Source organism: Ixodes scapularis, unplaced genomic scaffold (assembly GCF_016920785.2).
Source record: "Ixodes scapularis isolate PalLabHiFi unplaced genomic scaffold, ASM1692078v2 PGA_scaffold1__304_contigs__length_218370807, whole genome shotgun sequence".
NCBI lineage: Eukaryota > Metazoa > Arthropoda > Arachnida > Ixodida > Ixodidae > Ixodes > Ixodes scapularis.
In genome coordinates, this window is record NW_024609846.1 from 16551153 (window position 1) to 16569198 (window position 18046).

Genomic DNA, 18046 nt, shown 5'->3' on the forward strand with positions numbered 1-18046 from the left:
GTCGATGCCAGCGCACCTAGAAAATGACGTTATGTGAATAGCACCTATAGAAACATTCCTGCGGTAATCGCAACGCTAAAGAAAGGAATAAAAGTGTTATGAGTTGGGACACGATCATTACTGATCAAACATTTATAAAAAAATTCCATGCACTTTTTTGGGAAATAAGTGCCTTCTGTACAAAACCGTATTAAAGTAAATTTCAGGTTGTCCGTGAGAAAATTCACATTCGCGTGGATTTAACTCACGGTTTTTAAAAACAGTTAGAAACCAAAGCATTCGTTTTCTAAAGAGTACAGATGTAAGTAACAATAGTTCAAGGTAATTAAGTTCGCGCTAAGAGCACACGTAAAAGCGACATTGTCTTCCTTACTTCATTATTATGACATCCCAATCCTATTGTTTAGTAGCAGGAAGTAGTTAGAGTGGTTTTTTGCGTTGTCGGAATCTCACAACTGGGAGATGTGCGTACGTTGGAAGCTTCTTGACGTGATAGGTTGCGTAGGCTGTGAGCTGCAACTCCTTGTGTATTTCCCTTCTTTTAATCAATGTGGCGTTTCCTAAATGTTAAATGTTGACCACAGCAGTCAATGTTTGCTTTTTTGCTCCTGACTTATCACCCAACAAACGGTGTGCGAATAGAAACGCGAAACCACATTTAAAAATGATAAATCAGAAGAAAAAGAAATTCACTGGGAGATATTCGCTTAAAAAAAGTTCACAGCGTACTTCGAGGCACGCTCCTCTCGAGAGAAGTCGTAAAATGAAAACCGACATATTGGTTTTGATTATTTTCTACTTAAAACGAAACTCCGCATCTTCTCCTCGCTTAACCGGTATGTATCTCATATACGTTAATGTTGTGTATTTGAGATATATGCGCGTTTTCCCCACTAGAAGGACGAAAACCATTGTAAAGTTCAAGATTACACAGCTGGCAGATTTCAGATAAGATCGACCAAAGGGTGGCTGGTCGACATCTTTAAATCAACTGATGTTTTTATATGCCCTTGTCTAGTTTCTGGTATAAACAAATTCACACCAAGTTTTGACCAGAAAAAAAGTTGGAGACAGGAAGAGTCGGAAGGCATTGATTGGTGAACAGTTGCATCAACACCCACTGATGGAGGCGGCAGGTTTGACAGTGAATAACTAAAATGATAAAATTAGAAAACTTCTATACTTTTTGGAAACAAACTATGACTACAGCTTTCTTGTTAGATATAGTAATAATATTTATTTAATTTAAGTTAAATTTTTTTCTTAAAAAATGCCAAACTTGCCTGATCGAACGAAAAATGTCAAACTTTGCAGGCCTGTATCTCATGAAATAATTTAATCCCACCATATATTTTTGATAGCATTCTACTTATATACGGCTGATACTTAAAATATACGTATATTAGGTATCTGAGTCAAAAGGGCTAATTTCCATCAGCCCTTTTCACTTGAAGAGGCTAGCTCCCTGTTGAAAAACGCTAAAGGGAGGGAGAGGAAGACTGAATTCGACAAAAACATGAATCGTGGTCGCCCCTATCTTTATGAGGTTTCCCATAACCCGAAACAGGTCGCAGGTCGCTATGGTGTCCAGACTGTATTCTCTGCCCCACAAAAAAATGGGTCAGATACGTGCAAAGGTGGGTGCTATTGCCGAAAGCTGTTAAAAAACCAAGGCACCAAAAGCACGCAGTGCCGTTTGTGGCCTGTGTGTCTGGCGTGGTCTATAAGATACCCCCGTCTTGTGGCAAGGTGTACGTTGGACAGACGGGCCGATGCCTAAATGATAGACTTAAGGAGCATTCGTATTCACTCAGGGCTACCAGTCGGGGTTTCGCTACCTTTACACTGCAGGGACTGCATGTGCCAGCCTAATTTTAGTGAAGCCACTGTTTTGGACAGACATAGAGACAAGGTGACAAGTGACATTATCGAGGCCTTTTTTGTCTCAGAACATGGCGGGAGATGCGTCAGCGAATCGTCAGTGGCGCTATCTGACAAAGAGTTGGGGTACCTGCGATCGACTATGACGGGCATTACGTAGCCACTTATTGGACCTATCGCGACATAATATGCTGGTTGGTTCGCACGTTTGTCTGTGTCTACATAATTTTATTCGATTAAGATGATTATTGTTTTCTTCCTTCCAACCTTGTGTAATGAACAGCAGTTGTTAATTCAGCGCCGTCGTGTCGTGTTTGTTCCTTTACTATTGGCCGAGTTTGTTTGCTGCTGGTTCTTCCCAAGATGTTCATTTTAAACCAACTAGCCCAACACGTCAAATTGCTGTATCTGAGTGATACGATAGCCGTAATATATTTAGCCAAACATGAAAAAAAATCAAACGACAAAACATTTCGATGCAAATAAAAAAAAAAAACACCAGCTTCGATTTTTTTAATTTGAGTACCCTGTCATACTCTATTTCGGAATTCATTTCTATAAAAAAAAACAGGCTCCAATATTTGATTGAGAAAGAAGACATAACTTCCCAAAGTAGGGTCCTTTTTCAAAGCCTGTACTTAACAGTGTCATATACGAGAAGTGACTCTGAGTTCGAGTTTCCTGAATCTAACACACATCTTTCATATATTTCTATTCAAATGGGGTCATTAATAACTATATCAATCGTTCACACAGTACAAGAGAGGAGAAACTACCGTGTACAAAAAGCTACCATATTACGGACTAGTGATCCGAGAAAAGATCCTGCAGCCATCGGCCACTGGGAACTTTGTTTACCTTATTGTCTAATGACACTATATGCTCTTCTTTCTTTCTCTCTATCTCAGTCTTTCTCTCTGAATTATATCCCTGACGTGTATCTAGAATAAAAACGCAGTAAAGCAGCTCCTTTCTCCGTGATGGTGTTCTGTGGTTAGCAAGAATCATTTCCTCACGAAGATCGCTATTATGGCGCTTTAGTTAATGAAGTATCAGACCACACTCCTCGCTAGTTCTGGCAAAATGGCTGATACAATTTATTTCGCATTTCCCCGCTCGATGTAAAGCATAAGATGGTTCGCTTCAACCAGCAAAATATTGCTTGTTTACTGAGCAGTCGTGGAAGTCGCCATCCCACTCGTTGGCCTCACGCGAGTGAACGATGATTCCTTTTTGGTGCTTATAGGGCGTTATCTGACCGCTACAGTATTTTCAGATAAAGGCCATACATATTTACAGAGAAGTGATGTATGCATTGGATCTCGGATAGCTCGTCACCTCTGCGATGTAAATTTGGTAGCTTGTGGCAAGATCATTGAAAGCAAACTAAAAGATAGCAGGATCAAGGCCACCTTCCGATATGTGGATGATTTTTTGTTATTCTGTGTAACACTGAAGTGAACGAAGAAGAGGGTGGGTGCAAAGCAAAAGTTTTGCAGTGTTTCCAAGAATGTTGTTCCGAATCAGATTTCACATATGAATTACCCGCTGCAAAATCCGCCAGGTTCCTTAACCTGGTGTTTCAGTTCGAAGAAGGCCACGCATGCTGCAGATATGAGCCGCGCTCGTGCCACGGGTTTCTTCCATACAACTCGGGGAATTCTAAAATCATCAAAAGGAGTGTTTCCACAACTGCTCTTATTTCCACCCTAAAGAGGTCATGTCACCATCAACTAGAACCAAGTTGTGAAAACCAGATAAGGCGTCTTCGTGAGTCTGGTTATCCAGAGTCTCTCCTGGTGGCCGTTTTTTAAACCATTTGGCAGAAATCGAAATGCCAGCATGCAGGGAATGTGGCTTCATCGAAAGCTACAAATCGAAGAAACTTTGCGGTTATACCCTGCGTACATGGACTCACGCACAACCTAAAATGACTGCTGGAATTTATGATATTCGGTTGTGTTCTCGGCACCAAACGAGGCGTACTCCATGTGCCGCAGAACTAATCAAAGAACAAATCAAGAAAAGGAACGATGCCCTATTGCTCACAGGACGCAGTATACCCCGTGCCAAATGGGCGTTGTGTACCACATACCACTTTCCTGTAGCAGGTGCTATATAGGGAAAGCTGGGCGGTGTGGTGAACGATCGAGCTAGGGAGCACGCGGCTTTTGTTAAAGGAACATTGGCGGGACATCTCTCCACAAACTGCCGCTCCTGCAATTGCACTCCTAATATTAACAACATTACCACTCGAGGGCTACACCGGAACGCATATGCAAGCAAAGTAATTGAAGCCCCGGCCATTGAAAAATGTGGTCAAGTGCGCGTGAGCACCCAGTCTATCACGGTCCAAACGAAAGAAAGACAACCCTTGAGGTGTGGCATGAGCCACTTGGCATCCTAATAGGTGCAGCGCCCGGACATGGGGGATAGGTTTTTATCCCTAGCTGCAGTAGAAAAAAGAAAAGAGGAAGGCGAAGTATTAAAGGAGGGAAGTCGATAGTCAGCGGTGTGTATCTGTTTTCCTATCTTGGTTTTTCTTATTTGTAACTAACTGTTCAGCTTACCCTATTAATATGTACCAACTAGCTCAAGTCAAACCTGTAGTATGATAATATTAGGCACAAAGGGGCGCACCGACAGACAGCAGAATCCCCAAATGCTCAAGCCCCGTCTAAATACAATAGAGCGTAAACACTGTCGCCATGTTAACCTAGAAAATGTTAACATGGCGACAGTGTTTACGCTCTATATAGCATGGCGTGTGGTATCAGCTAAATCCTTACGCGAGGTGCAAGGAGAGCCCTGAGAACGTGTCTGCTGCCTACGCTCTAAAAAGACATGGAGGAAAAAGGCAGCAACGGCTCGTCTCCCTCCCTTCTACTGACGCGCCCCCAAGCCGACACGAGAAAAAGGGAGGAACGAGACGTTTTTCTCCTTCTCCAGGCAGGCGGGACAAAGCTTTCGCCCTCCCGACTCATCTTCTTTCGGTTTCGTTTTTCGAGCACGTCGCGCACATTGTTTAATAAATGTTTTTGACTTGATTGAGCTTCAGCGGCAGCGAAGGCCGCCTGTAATTCCGTCTTGTAGTCCAAACGTGCAGAATATTTCGGTTGCACTGACGTTTTTATCACTTATTTTATCAAACGAGCAAACAAAGCCGCTAGAAACAGCGAAGTTCCGGAGCAGTGCCAGCAGCGCTACGTGCACTGGGTAAGATGGCAGTCGTCGGATTGCGGGATCCATGCGGAACTACAGTAGCGGAACCACGCGGAGCTGTGTCGACTTTTTCGATGTTATGGAAATCGCAGGAACTGCATCCAAGACAGGCAGGTTTTGCTGCCGGCTGCCTTCCGTGCTGAGTTCGGTTCTGTTTTCCGATGCCGAGTGTCAACCGGCAATCAACGTGGCTCTGTATTTCTGCGTGTCAGCAACAGCAGCAACATTGTGATGGCAGTGTTGTGCGTTGTGAACAGACGACTGGAATTATCGCCGATGTGACCGTGTGTTCGCGTATTAGTACTGTAACAACACAATGAGATAACGTAAACTGTCGGGCATTGATGCCGCTGGTCGGGCCGTGATCGGAGGGGGCGGGGTGTCGCAGTTTGACATTCCACTTTACATTAAAGAGTTTAAGACCACTTGAGGAATTAGGCGCAATCGATCGACGTGCGGATAGTCATGTTGGAACGCTGGTCTGAATGGTAAGCTAATATCGTACTGAAAGAAGCCAGTGTGACTGTCGGTTGTCTCCTCCCCGAGATTCGATTGTGCTCTGGGGAAAGGACAGAACAGTACGAAATTATAATGGAAAGTACGTGTATTCACAGTGTGGAATTTTAGCATTAAAAAAAAGTAGCACGAAATAAAAAAAATTGTTACTCTTTATTTTGCTGTTAAAATATACTACGGTTCCTGGAGAAACTGCCCTCCAAGTGGCGCGCTAGAATGAGCGCTATAAGTTTTCCAGCACGCCACGGCGTAGCTCCGTACACTTAACACCTGCCGCAAGTCGCGGCTTTGACTGCATTCCAGTTGATCGAAAAGCAATTTCTCTGCCCGTGAAGCATCATTTCCAGCTGGTTGATTATCTGTCCTACAGAGATTAATTCAAGACGGCAATTGCAGCCGTGCGCGAACAGCACAAATAGAAAAACAAACACTACAATAGAAATACAGGCTACGACGTGCCGTGCGGGGAAACAAACTCATGGCTGCGAACCGCATTGGAGCGGCGTGATTTATTGGATTTCAAATAATTACGGCATGATCGAGCGCTTACTTTTTAATAAGAGATTCATCCTCTGAGCCATTCAAAATACTCCCAGAGGTATGACATTGCTGACAAAAAAAATCAACACGCTGGGAATATTTTTTATTGCTTACGCAGACACCGAAAATTCCGTACGTTCAAAACGACCATTATAAAAGACGGAAACGCAGAGCTGGGGTGAAGTCTTCGGGTTTTAGTGTGCCGTTGTATTGATGTTCGTAAGTGCCATGCACGTGTATGCGCTCAATGTATGTCCACCTGATGCTTGTAGTGTGCGTGTGTGTGTGCACATGTGTGTACAGTACAGGTTCCCGAAGATAGCGAAGCGCGAGATGGCCAGCGGAAATATTTTTTTGTAGAACATGAATTGGGCGGCACCTGGCGCAACCTAGCCTAGCTACTTGCAATTACTCTGTTTGACCCTGCCATCTGGTGGCAAAAGATTTAACCTTCTTTCCCGGTACGCGATAAACAACAACTTCCAGTTTTTTTGTTTTTTTTCTTTTTTTTTTTTTTTTAAGGCGGCTTTTCGTTTTGCGGATGTGTTTGCCATTTCTCCGTGATGTGCGGTTGCCGAAGGAATTGTGACTCGAGGAACTGCAAAGGTAAGACGTAAACGGCGCGAAGAAACCGGGTATCGGTTGACTCCGTTTAACATCGCAGTGCTGACGACGAGAAGACTGAGTAGCTGCTTTAGAAACGCAAGTTTCTGTACTTGTGGGGGGAATGTGGCTTCGGAAAAAAATACAGTTCGCGGACAGCTCGTGTTACGCTTTTATTTGCTGCTCCTCCCGTCCCGTACAAGAAACATAGCGTCCTTGTTAAGCCTTATTGAGCTTGATTTGCTCGATTCACCGCCGGTATAATGAGATGCAGGCGACGGAGGAACTATTTGCTCCCCTGCTTCAGGGACGAAGTTTTCTGCCTTTCCCTATCGATACCCTTTTTTCTAAGAGTGCATAGTACTTCACGAAAGACGAGGTACAATGTTCGCGCCAATGTGCCAACCAGAAGGACGTGATCTTTGTCATGCTCGACGGGGAGAAAACGCTCGTGCCAAAGCGCTTCCTGACACGCACAAGCCGAGAGGCCTTTCGTGTATACGAAGGCAAGGATCCTGATTCCGGCGTTAGGCTAACAAAATTTTATTCCTTGCGCACTAAATAGGTGAAATGTATTCCAAACCAGGAAGTGTGTGTCTGTGTGCGCTGCGCTAATTATTGTCCTTGTATTGCCGTTCTAGAGAACGTTATAGGCTCAACATTCAACACTGGTTAAAGGAACTCAGCATTTCTGTGCGACCCACTAACAGGCCTGCGTCGTTAAGTACACTGTGATCACTGCCCAAAAAGCCAGTCTCTTAGACTCGAGGAACTTCATATCCCGGAGGATGAAGAGATTGTGCTTACAACATGGGAGTCCGGCGTTCTTGTGAAAGCGACCTTGAATCCTGAGACTTTACTAAAAGTTGTTCAAGTAACGGTTCAAAAATGGATATTTCAAAACCTTACGCGACAAACGCAAGGTAGAGCAATCTAGGATGAAAAGCAGTGCATGCAACGCAGAAGCATTGCCTTTCATTTTGACTTTCCTGAAAACTGGACCATTTTGCTTCCGGACGTGATTCAAGCATACAACTTAAAAAAATAAGAACAAATCACAATATTTCTATGTGTAGTAACGACAAGAAAATCTACAAAGAGCTTTGCTATCATCAATGAGGACCTATGTTGCGACGACGCTCACACGCGCTTGGCTCTGGAAAAAGTGAAAGAGTGGGTTGAAGACAACGCTGCGGTACACTCGCACGTGACGTACGTAAGTCACGGGGTCGCCAGTCATTTTAAGAATCGCTACCAGATTCACCAGTATGCACAGAGCAATTGCCCACAAGCCTAGTGGTTATTTTGTGCATCTGGACATAGGAAAAGGCACGCGATGGAGTTGGCGGACTCGTGAAGCACCAGGCCACGCTGAACAACCCAAGAGAACGTGCAGTAAACGCAATTCAGACGGCCAGGACAATGGTGAACTTCCTATCCGAGAAACGGAAATGCGCGCATCTTGTGTATTCGGACAAAAATGAGGTTGTTCGGTATCGTAAACAACAACTACGACAAAAAGTGGCTGACGGTGCGCGCCTTTCCTGGCATTCAGTCTTGGCGCGCGCGGCAGCTGTGAAAGACATCAGCAGAAGGGACCTGTGGCATATGCCAGCACGGACAGTCGAATCTGGTTAGAAAAAAAAAACTTTATTAAATGGGTGCAGCGGGGCAAGCCTTGGCGTAAAGTGGCGAATTTGATTCCCCAAGGACTGCTCATTTTGAATACGTGGACATCTTAGTTCTCCCAGTTTTCTTCGCGGAGTATTGAACCTACTGTTTTACTTGGTTATAGCTTATAATCGTTATCTGATCACCATACGAGAATCACAGAACGTTATCCTCTCGCAGGATAAAACATCTCGGCTTGCCACGATCCATTCGTACACCGAGAGTATCGAAGCTGCTACATTCAGGCGCGGTCGCACTCTTCACCTGAAGTTGTTTGTACCTGGAAATGCATAGCCAACCTAAACATTTTTTTATATTATATCTGTATTTCTGTGTGTGGATGTAAAGTAATTTCTTTTACTCTAACTGTAAAATATACCAGAAAGTAAAACTTCACACTCCCTCATCATTTCTCAAATCACTAGTCTTTAATACGATACCTCTTTGTACAGTGTATGTGAAACGCTGTAAATAGTTTCTCCCTACGTTTACTGTGTGACCTATTGCTCTAGCTGTCAGTGACCTCATCACAACAAAAACATATGAAAGATATGTGTTAGTTTGGTGAAACTGGAACTCGGAGTCACTTCTTGTATAGGGCACTGCTAAGTGAAGGCTTTGAAAAATGACCCTTATTTGAACAGTTATGTCGACTTTCTCAATAAAATAATGCGACATATTTTTACTACAAATTCATGCCAAAAAAGTACATGACAAGGTACCCAAACTAAAAAGAAAAAAATATGTCGAAGGTGGTCTTTGTTATATTTGCCTCGAAACTTTTCGTTGTTTGATTTTTTCCCTCGTCTCTAAATTTATCACGGCTACCGTATCACCGGATATATTTAATATATATATACAGGGTGTTTTCTTTTTGTTCTTACACATTTGTTTAAAAAAAAGCGTGAAACTTACAATAATGCGGTTTGTGCAGGTGTCCTATACGGCTTGGCGGACGTTATGTGGGTGGGTAATCTTTGCGATAAGTCGACCAATTAATTAAAATCTGTTAATTCACTTTTTAATTAGTGGAAATAGACATACGGTTTCAATTAGAAACTTGTAGATCGTCATTGAAAACCACTAAATCAACTATTTTTGGAAGGATATAACGTCGGGGAAGCATTTAACAGCGTTCCGTAAAAACGCTCCATTTGGATGCGTTTCTAGATTTCGGTTTCTTATCGGAGCGCATCACCGCGCCCGCGGTCCTGCACCCCAGTGGCTGAGACGCGCAACACACGTGCGCCGCACTTCCCTACATTCTACGAGGGAGGCGAGGACGTGGCTTCGCGTCGCGACCGCCGGGGAGCAGGATCGCCGGCGCGTAGATGCGCTCCGATAAGAAACCGAAATCTAGGAATGCGCCCAAATGGAGCGTTTTTACAGAACGCCGTAAAATGATGCCCTGGCGTTATATCCTGCTAAAAATGGTTGATTTAGGGGTTTTCGATGATGCTCAGCAATTTTTTCTAATTGAAACCATATGTTTATTTTCAGTAATTAAAAAGATGATTAACGAATTTTAATTAATTAGCCGACTTATCGCAAAGATTAGCCGCCCACATAATGCCCCCTGGCCGTATAACCCACCTGCACAAACCGCATTACTGCAGCTTGCACGTTTGTTTTTTATACAAATGTGTAAAAATAAAAAAAACACCCTGTATATATATATATATATATATATCCGTTACTATAATTTGAGCAAGCCGACCGCAAGCACTGAAAGCAGACCTTTAGTATACTTGAGTGCACTTCTTGTATACTGATTTTGAACTACTTTTTACCGTGGGCACTACGATTCTACTACATGTACTAGTTTTGTACGGACGGGTATACTTTCAGTCCACCACAATTCATACTGGAAGTATACTTTAAATACACTTAAAGTATACAATCAGTACAAAGACCGCACTGAAACTAAACTTTTAGTATACTGCAGTACACTTCGAGTATACTGATTTTGAACGACTCTTCACTAAGGGAAGCGCTTGAATATCTTTATGCATTCACAATTCCGATCAAACATATTTTTCGTCATTATTATTGTTCTATACTTCACTTTAAAAAAGTTAATGCAAGGGTGCAGGCGAGCTCGTTAAGAGCTGAGAGTTTTAACTTTGGTAAGTGGGGTGAGTGCTGTCCCGTCCTGTTTCCCCGGTCTGGTTAAAAATGTGAATGCTTCCCTTGCTTTCAATTCTGCTTGTGCACTAAGGTTTTGCGGAATCATTGTAGCCATAGTGTACTGACAGGATCTCGCCTGTTCATATTCTGACACTATAGTTCCATGTATGCAGTTTGTATTACTAAGTTTAGTTCTTCATGAAGAGCCAAGAACATTCATCGAAAAACCATTCTGGTAGTTCTCTGTCTCATATACCGGAACTTAATTAAATGTATTGCACTGCTATTCTTTTTCTACAAAGCATAACCCCCTAATAATTGCACATAACCATTACCAATAAGACATGTCTAATTCGTTTCGTTCAGGGAATTGCGGACTTGTTACAACAACGCCAGACTCTGTGATAAGTGAACGCATTTTGAACGGCACAAACGCGATTGCTGGAGCTTGGCCATGGATGGTTGAAATTTTACAAGGAAACCAACACCGCTGCGGTGGAGCCCTGATAAGCTCCCGACATGTGCTAACGAGTGCTCACTGTCTAACGTAAGCAATTCTAGATCTATTATTCTGTAACGTTCTGATAGAATAAATCCCAAAGCGATCTAAAATATTTCCTCTATATATAACACTAGTCAACAGTTTTACGAAGCTCAAGAGAAACAAATTTTCGGTGATCCTTTCCTTGAAAGCACTGTCGTATTTTCCGGACTGTCGTGTGCAGCCGGTTCATATTTCGCGCCTTGTGCCTAGAAGGCGATGTCAGTTGCGAGTTTAAACTACAATCCGCATGTAAGAGATTTGGCAAGCGACGAGACAACCGACTGCGACCCGCTTCGCTGTCGCTCGGTCAGTCGAGCGACTAGGCAAACTGCATGGAAACGACGGGAGCTAGCGGAAAATTTGATCAGCGACTATTCTCGAAATACAAAAACTAAGCGATCCGACGATTGACTGCGAAGCGCGAGACACATGCGCGTTAAAACTGTCCGATCCGGCGTGCGAACTGTCGGGAAGAAGGCTGCTCGGATTCGCCGCACAGGACGGTTCGTGACACATGGTTTCCGACACGTCGTTGCTTCCAGTTGCGTCGCTCCGTTCAGCTCCGCCCAGTTTCGGGTGTCCCTCTACCAAATGGATGAATGGATGCTAATGGCTATATCTATAACGGGCGGTAGCCCGCGCCACCTAGCCTAGAAAACTAAAATACTTGCCTCGCCCTTGTTGGTTTTTCTGACTTTAAAACAAACATAATATTTTTATTACATTCTATTAAAGTGTGCGTGTGTAAAGATTTTCCGTGAGGCTACTTTTCTGCTCAACATCACTTAATCGCGAAGGACCGCAGCGGACCTTAGGAGCCATCCCAGCGAAACGAGCACTGCGTACAAATCACGTGATTACGTACCGCGCGCATGGCTGCGTCTCTCCCGAAGCTCACATGACACTCACATGACATTGGAATGGCTCGTAGCGTCCGCTGCTGTCCATCCTAAGGTGAAACCGAGTATATTCGGGTTTCGACGGTCTCGATCGGTCCCACAAGGCGGGCTGGCTTGGGCGCGCGAAAACAGCAGCTCGTTTTGTTCGCGCGGGAAAACTCGATATGGTTTCCAGTGATGGCGTCCGTTCCCTTCACAACCACGACTCGCGTCGCGTGACGCACCGCGCACCGCAACATCCGCTTCCCCTAGCACGTAGCGCCTCCTCGCCCGATCGGTCCGAAAGTCACGTGACAACATGACCTTCGCACCATCCGTACTCATTGGCTGCGGCCCTCCAAAAATCGGACCGTGTGTGCGGCGATATCCGGCAAGTTGGTCGCATGCCGGCGCCGGACGGAGCCCCCGTCCGACGCTCCGGTGCGATGAAAACCCTCTCCTTCGGACGTCGTTCCGGCGGTTCGCACGTCGGATCGGATGCATTTTCCGCGGATGTGTCTCGCGCTTGGGAAAAAGTCGCACGTCGCTGACTCATCGCTGTCGCCACGCTCTTCTCGTCGATCGCTTAATCGCTTACATGCAATTCAGCCCTAAACGTTCAGGTGTGAGTTAAACATCGGTTGTGAGCTAAACTTCAGTTGTGAGTGAAACGTCAGTTTTGAGATAAGCGACAGTTGTGAGTATAGCATTTGTCCTCTACGTCTTTAGCTCTTCCTCGGCGTTTCAGTGTTCGTATATTGCGTTGTATACTTACAGAGAGAGTTCTTCTAACAGCACACCTTGAATAAAACCTGCTTTATTAGCTCACACAGGAGCTTATGTTATAAATAAATTATCAGTAAAAATTTCTGGGATTCACGAAATCCGTCATGTCAAGTCAGAATGAAGGATCTAGAAAAAACGAATATTTCTATTTTATACCGCAACTGGAGATACTCTGACCCACGTAAAACTTAAACTTTTGAATGTGTATAGTCCGCGGACTCTAGCTCGGGGTAAACGGTACGGTATAAGAAATGGGACGCCTTATTTAAAAATCGATCGTTTAAACTTTTTTGGAAATATGTGAACGTGTCACTTTCGGGGCGCAGGAACAGAGTGTTTATTTGTTTCTCCATGCACCCTTACAACATCACCACACACTACGGAGGACGCAAGCATACCGTTTAGACCCCTTTCCAAAGTCCGCGCCATCGCCTGTCCGATATTGCTCGCTCACGAACTCTGAGCGTGTAATGTACAAAAAGACTGCGTCTTCGTTCGGCGAGTACTCGGATCCAATCACGCGTTTCGTGTCCCAGCAATGGCGACCGCCAATGTTGCTCGGAGAACTTCTCAAAAAAGTCTATTGTGGTCGGAGACGTGGGCATGCTCTTCAGTCAATACAAGTGGAAAGCCGTTCAGCTCGCCCGGAGATGGAGCAGAGGGTGGTGGGCGAAGATCTATGGGTTTGATTTCTGGTTGGCGTGTATATGTGTTTGTTTAACTTTATCTGTTTCAGTACATCGTCTTAATTCTGCTGTCATGGTAACCAAACCGGTTTTTCTGACGTTTCCTGATACCGGGTATGTGTGGTCCGCGGTTTAAGATATACATGGTGTGCACACCGCGCACGCCGCAGCATACAAATAAAACCCACTCCTCGTCTTGGTTGCATTCGGTGCCGCCAGATGGCTCTTCGATAAGCGGCTAATGAAAGCTAATGGGAGCCCGTCCCGGGCTAGGGTTCCTATGGTTCTTTATGGCAGGCAGGCTTCTTAAATTTTCCTCCTGGGTGAGCCACGGCATGTAGAACCTGAAATTTGTGCTACTCGTGTTCCTTAGACATTGCTTCGTCATTGACTCTGGTTTGGCACCTCAACTATGGTGCCTGGAACGCGCGTCTCCGACTGGGTTGTTGACCGCGTACAAAAAGTAGTCCCTCGGGTTCTGCCCAATGACGTCATAGCAGTGCTTCTGTCGCCTGTCTCGATCCTGGCGGCGTCCCAGCAGCAGTGGAGTATCTGGCAAGCGCCGCTCCTGCTGCAGGTCCCTCTCAAGCTGGACAGTTCACCGAGGTTTCTGCAGCGAGCAGTTCGGACACCGTGACGAGAGCGACATTCGCGATCGCTCGTGCATTTTGCCAGCAATTCTACGACCAACTGCCAGGATAGCGACATGCAACAGCACGACACTCCAGGCTTGTGACATAATTTTTTTACACGAGGACTACATTTGATGTACGGGCAAGATAGGACTCTAAAGACACCAATCAGAGACGCGTTTCAGGCACCATATCTCAAAGGCGTCAGTGTCAGTTTTACAAAGGCCATGAAGTGGGCAGATATCTGGCGCGGTGTTCAAGAGAGCGTTCGTCAAGATCAAAGCAGACGCTTAGAGCGGCAAGACCGCACGCCCGGGTGCCATGGGGTAGGGGACATGTTTACTCCCTTTTTCTCTTGCTTAGTTGCGCCGCCTGGGCGGCGCAACTTAGCAAGAAACTCTAGCAACCTTAACCGATAGCACCATCCCGGTTCCTGGTTTCTGCGGGCTTAATTCCTGACCAGCTCTCTGTTTACTATTAGTTTCGAATTCATTTAACTTGTAGACGACAGCCGTTGCTGATTTGAGGCCCGAGCTAGTTACGAATTGCGGCAGAGACGTCGAGCGTCATCTCAGCTTGCAAACGTCGGAAAGGGTTGCGTAAAGACAGCGCTGTAGAGGTTGGTTGCACTATTTCTCTACGGAGTGCGGTGCCGTTGGGGCCGAGAAGCGCTCCGATTGCCAACCGAAACTTAAAAACCCGTCAAAATTGTGCTGTTTCTTAGAAAGCCGTCTAATACCCCGCGTGCCTTCTATCATTCTGCATATGTTGATGTAGTGTTTTTGGATGATGCTCAGCAATATTCTAAATGAAATCATTCCCTTAAACTAAATACTTAAAAAATTAAGGAAAAATATTTAACAATTTAATTATCCCGATCTTTAATAATTTTTTCTCAATAGGCCCCTGCCCTAGGACCAAAATAACACAAGCCTTTTTATGGTGCGATGCGTAGTTTTCGCAATGTCAAATTTGTCCATCTTTCGTGATAGGGTGTTTCTGCGAAAGCTTTAAAAAAACTAAAAATATGCGGATTAAAATTTAAAAAAATTACCTGCAGAAACAAAATAGAGGCCTTAGAGGACGTCCAGAACTGCAAAAATATACTAATTCGAGCGATGATTCACTAACATTTAGTAATTAATGGTTTAGTTATTGAAAACAAACATGTGGTTCCACAGAAAGACTTGCCCAGCATCATCGGAAACCACCGAACGAACTTTTTTTACAAAGATATAAAGCAGCTGCGGGGACAGCATTTTACGGCGCTCTGAAAAAACGCTATGTTTACACGCGTTTCTATGCTCCAGCCTCTTATAGAAGCGCACTTTTGCTTTCCGGCCCCGCTCCCCACTGGCTAGACGCGCAACACACGTGCGCCCTACTTCCCTCCACCCTACGAAAGAGGCGAGGGGGTGGTTTTGCGTCGCGACCACCGGGGACCGTATTCGCCCATATTCGCCTTATCGGGGCGCAAAGATGCGCCCCGAAAAGAAACCGAAACCTACAAACTTGACCAAATTAAGAGTTTTTTTTTTTTTTTTTTTTCAGAACACCGGGAAATGTTGCTCCTGTCTAATATCTTCGAAAAATAGTTGATATAGTGATCTTTGGTAATTCTTAGCAGGTTTCTAGTTGGAACCCTACCTTTATTTTCCCTAATTAAAATGTTCATTAACAAATTATACATAATTAGCTGACTGATTGTTACGATTATCCACCTATACTATGCCCCCTGGCTGTACAACTCACCTGCACAAAGCGCGCACGTGCAGGTTACGAGCAAGTAAAGCCAAAAAAAACACCCTGTGTAGATTTCGCAGTGATTTGGCTACATGGGCGAACGGACAAATGTCTGAAACTATGTGATTGTGTTATAGAGCATTTCATGCTTTAAAGGTAGAGGCTGCACCATCGGGTCACCCCCGTTATGAAACAAGTATAACTACAAGGTGAAACAAGGAGACATGAGGCTCTTTATATCAACCGGAAAATTCGGTTTCTTAACCTATCGCGCTACGACTCTGTGCAGCGTTAACCACAGATGGCGCTTTTTTTTTTTTTTGTAAAATTTGCGAAGAGCGAACTTACCTGAGGAAAAAGTAAAGAACGAAAAAGGCTTAGCTCCTATAGAAACGCGGCGACGCCACCGGTCTGCAAACAACACGGCGCCGTTTCGCACGGGAGACAAGAGATGGCGCAACAACCGCCGCCAACGAACGAGCATACGGCGCCGAGAGCAGGCCTTTTTAGCAGACGATCTTTTCGACTCAAAAGCGGCGCGCGTTCCGTAGGCGGCGACAGTCGCAGAAACAAAACAGACAGGCGCGGTAACAGCAAGGAACTGCTGTTTCTTGTCTGCAAAAGGGCCGGCTCTCGGCGTCGTCTGCTCCTTCGTTGGCGGCAGTTGGCGTCGCGACCGCTCGCGCCATCTCTTGTCTCCCGTGCGAAACGGCGCCGTGTTGTTTGCAGACCGGTGGCGTCGTTGCGTTTCCATAGGAGCTAAGCCTTTTTCTTTCTTTACTTTTTACTCGGGTAAGTTGGCTCTTTGCAAATTTTACAAAAAAATGTACCATCTGTGGGCAACGCTGCACAAAGTCGTAGCGCGATAGGTTAAGAAACCAAATTTTCCGGTCGATTTAAAGAGCCTGCCGTCTCCTTGTTTCACCCTGTATATGCAACGTGTAAGTCTTCGGCAGAGCAATATGTAGTATTTTTCAAATGTTTGTACTGAAGCCCTCTTTAGTGAATAATTTCAACCAGGGGGATGCACTAGGTCTCACATCGTGTTCATGTAACGTTCCTTTAAAGTAGAAAGTAAGCTCAGATATAGTAATGTCACGTATAATTAAATTACAGCAACGAACCCAAGAAATTATTTACAGTTTCGCTCGGGAGCTATTTAAGCCGCAATAAAGGGGGAGGAGGACGGAAGCAAAACATTAAGACAATCTGCATGTACTCTCAATTTGTGAACGGCGAATTCCAGGCAAGTGACCGCATGAATGCTCTAAAGAAGATTTTACATTACCAAGATGTTGTGAATGCAAATATTATTAATCAAGCTTGATTAAATTAACTGAGCTGCTGAGTTACTAATTCTCCATAAGAAAAGAACTTTCTAATAAATATCCATATGATCCGACTCTTTCAGCATATACTATGTATTGGTTTCAGTCTCACTTCATTTCTCGACTACATCACATACATTATGTACTTTCGGGGAAGTCAATGTGTTCATGCTATATATTATTATAAAATACTTTTGAGCTGTTACAGCTAAAGGGACGGTTAAATATTCCAGTTTCTTAATAGCTCAAACAGTTTTCAAGAGGCTATAGAATATAATAATTCAAGCCTGTATTGAAATTCAAATGCCTCATTTCGAGAAGGAATGCTTAATCGAGTTCGGTGGGACATATATTAAAGCATTTATTATCTGTGCTGCAACGGGAGACGATAATGCCAGTTCTATGAGTGACATGTATTAAACAGGTGGCGCCGGAAGTCTTTCCTAGAAACATCATCTCCCGCCAATATATGTATGCTCTTTGGTGTGGTAAGAGGTTAACCGCCCCTCGGCGACACCGGTATCCTGATGCCTTTAGTGTGCCTGAATTTGAAGTGGTTCAAACTGGTCAATAGGTGTCACGTGATTCGTGTTATGAGTTACGTTCAGCAGTACAAGGAGCAAGAAGTTGACGAGAGCGTTGGTCGTCTGCAAGCACTTCCGCCTTTCCGCCCGCGATCTTGCTCTTCGCATTGAAAACGCTGACGTGCAACGAACCTGCACACGAATTGTCCGCCACTAAACTGAGAGCGTTCTCCAAGGTTCAAGTTCCTCCCTTTCTCAAATCTATGTTTTCTGGAAGATCTTATTCTGAAAACAAAGCGACGAATTTACTTTGGTTTTACGGCAGCTGGGGCTATGTTTGGACATTCTTATCCCTATTGTGCCAC

The 18046-nt window shown here is 44.6% G+C and overlaps 1 protein-coding gene across 1 annotated transcript in view; it reads left to right on the plus strand.

Annotated features, from left to right (window-relative positions):
- The first annotated feature begins 763 nt into the window (after positions 1 to 763).
- Positions 764 to 18046, plus strand: part of LOC115309204 (chymotrypsin-C-like) — a 35069-nt gene continuing 17786 nt past the window's right edge. The window contains exons 1-3 of the mRNA XM_040223552.1: positions 764 to 836; positions 10927 to 11107; positions 16946 to 17079. Of these exons, the coding sequence (XP_040079486.1) occupies positions 764 to 836; positions 10927 to 11107; positions 16946 to 17079 (388 nt within the window). The remainder of the gene's footprint in view (positions 837 to 10926; positions 11108 to 16945; positions 17080 to 18046) is intronic.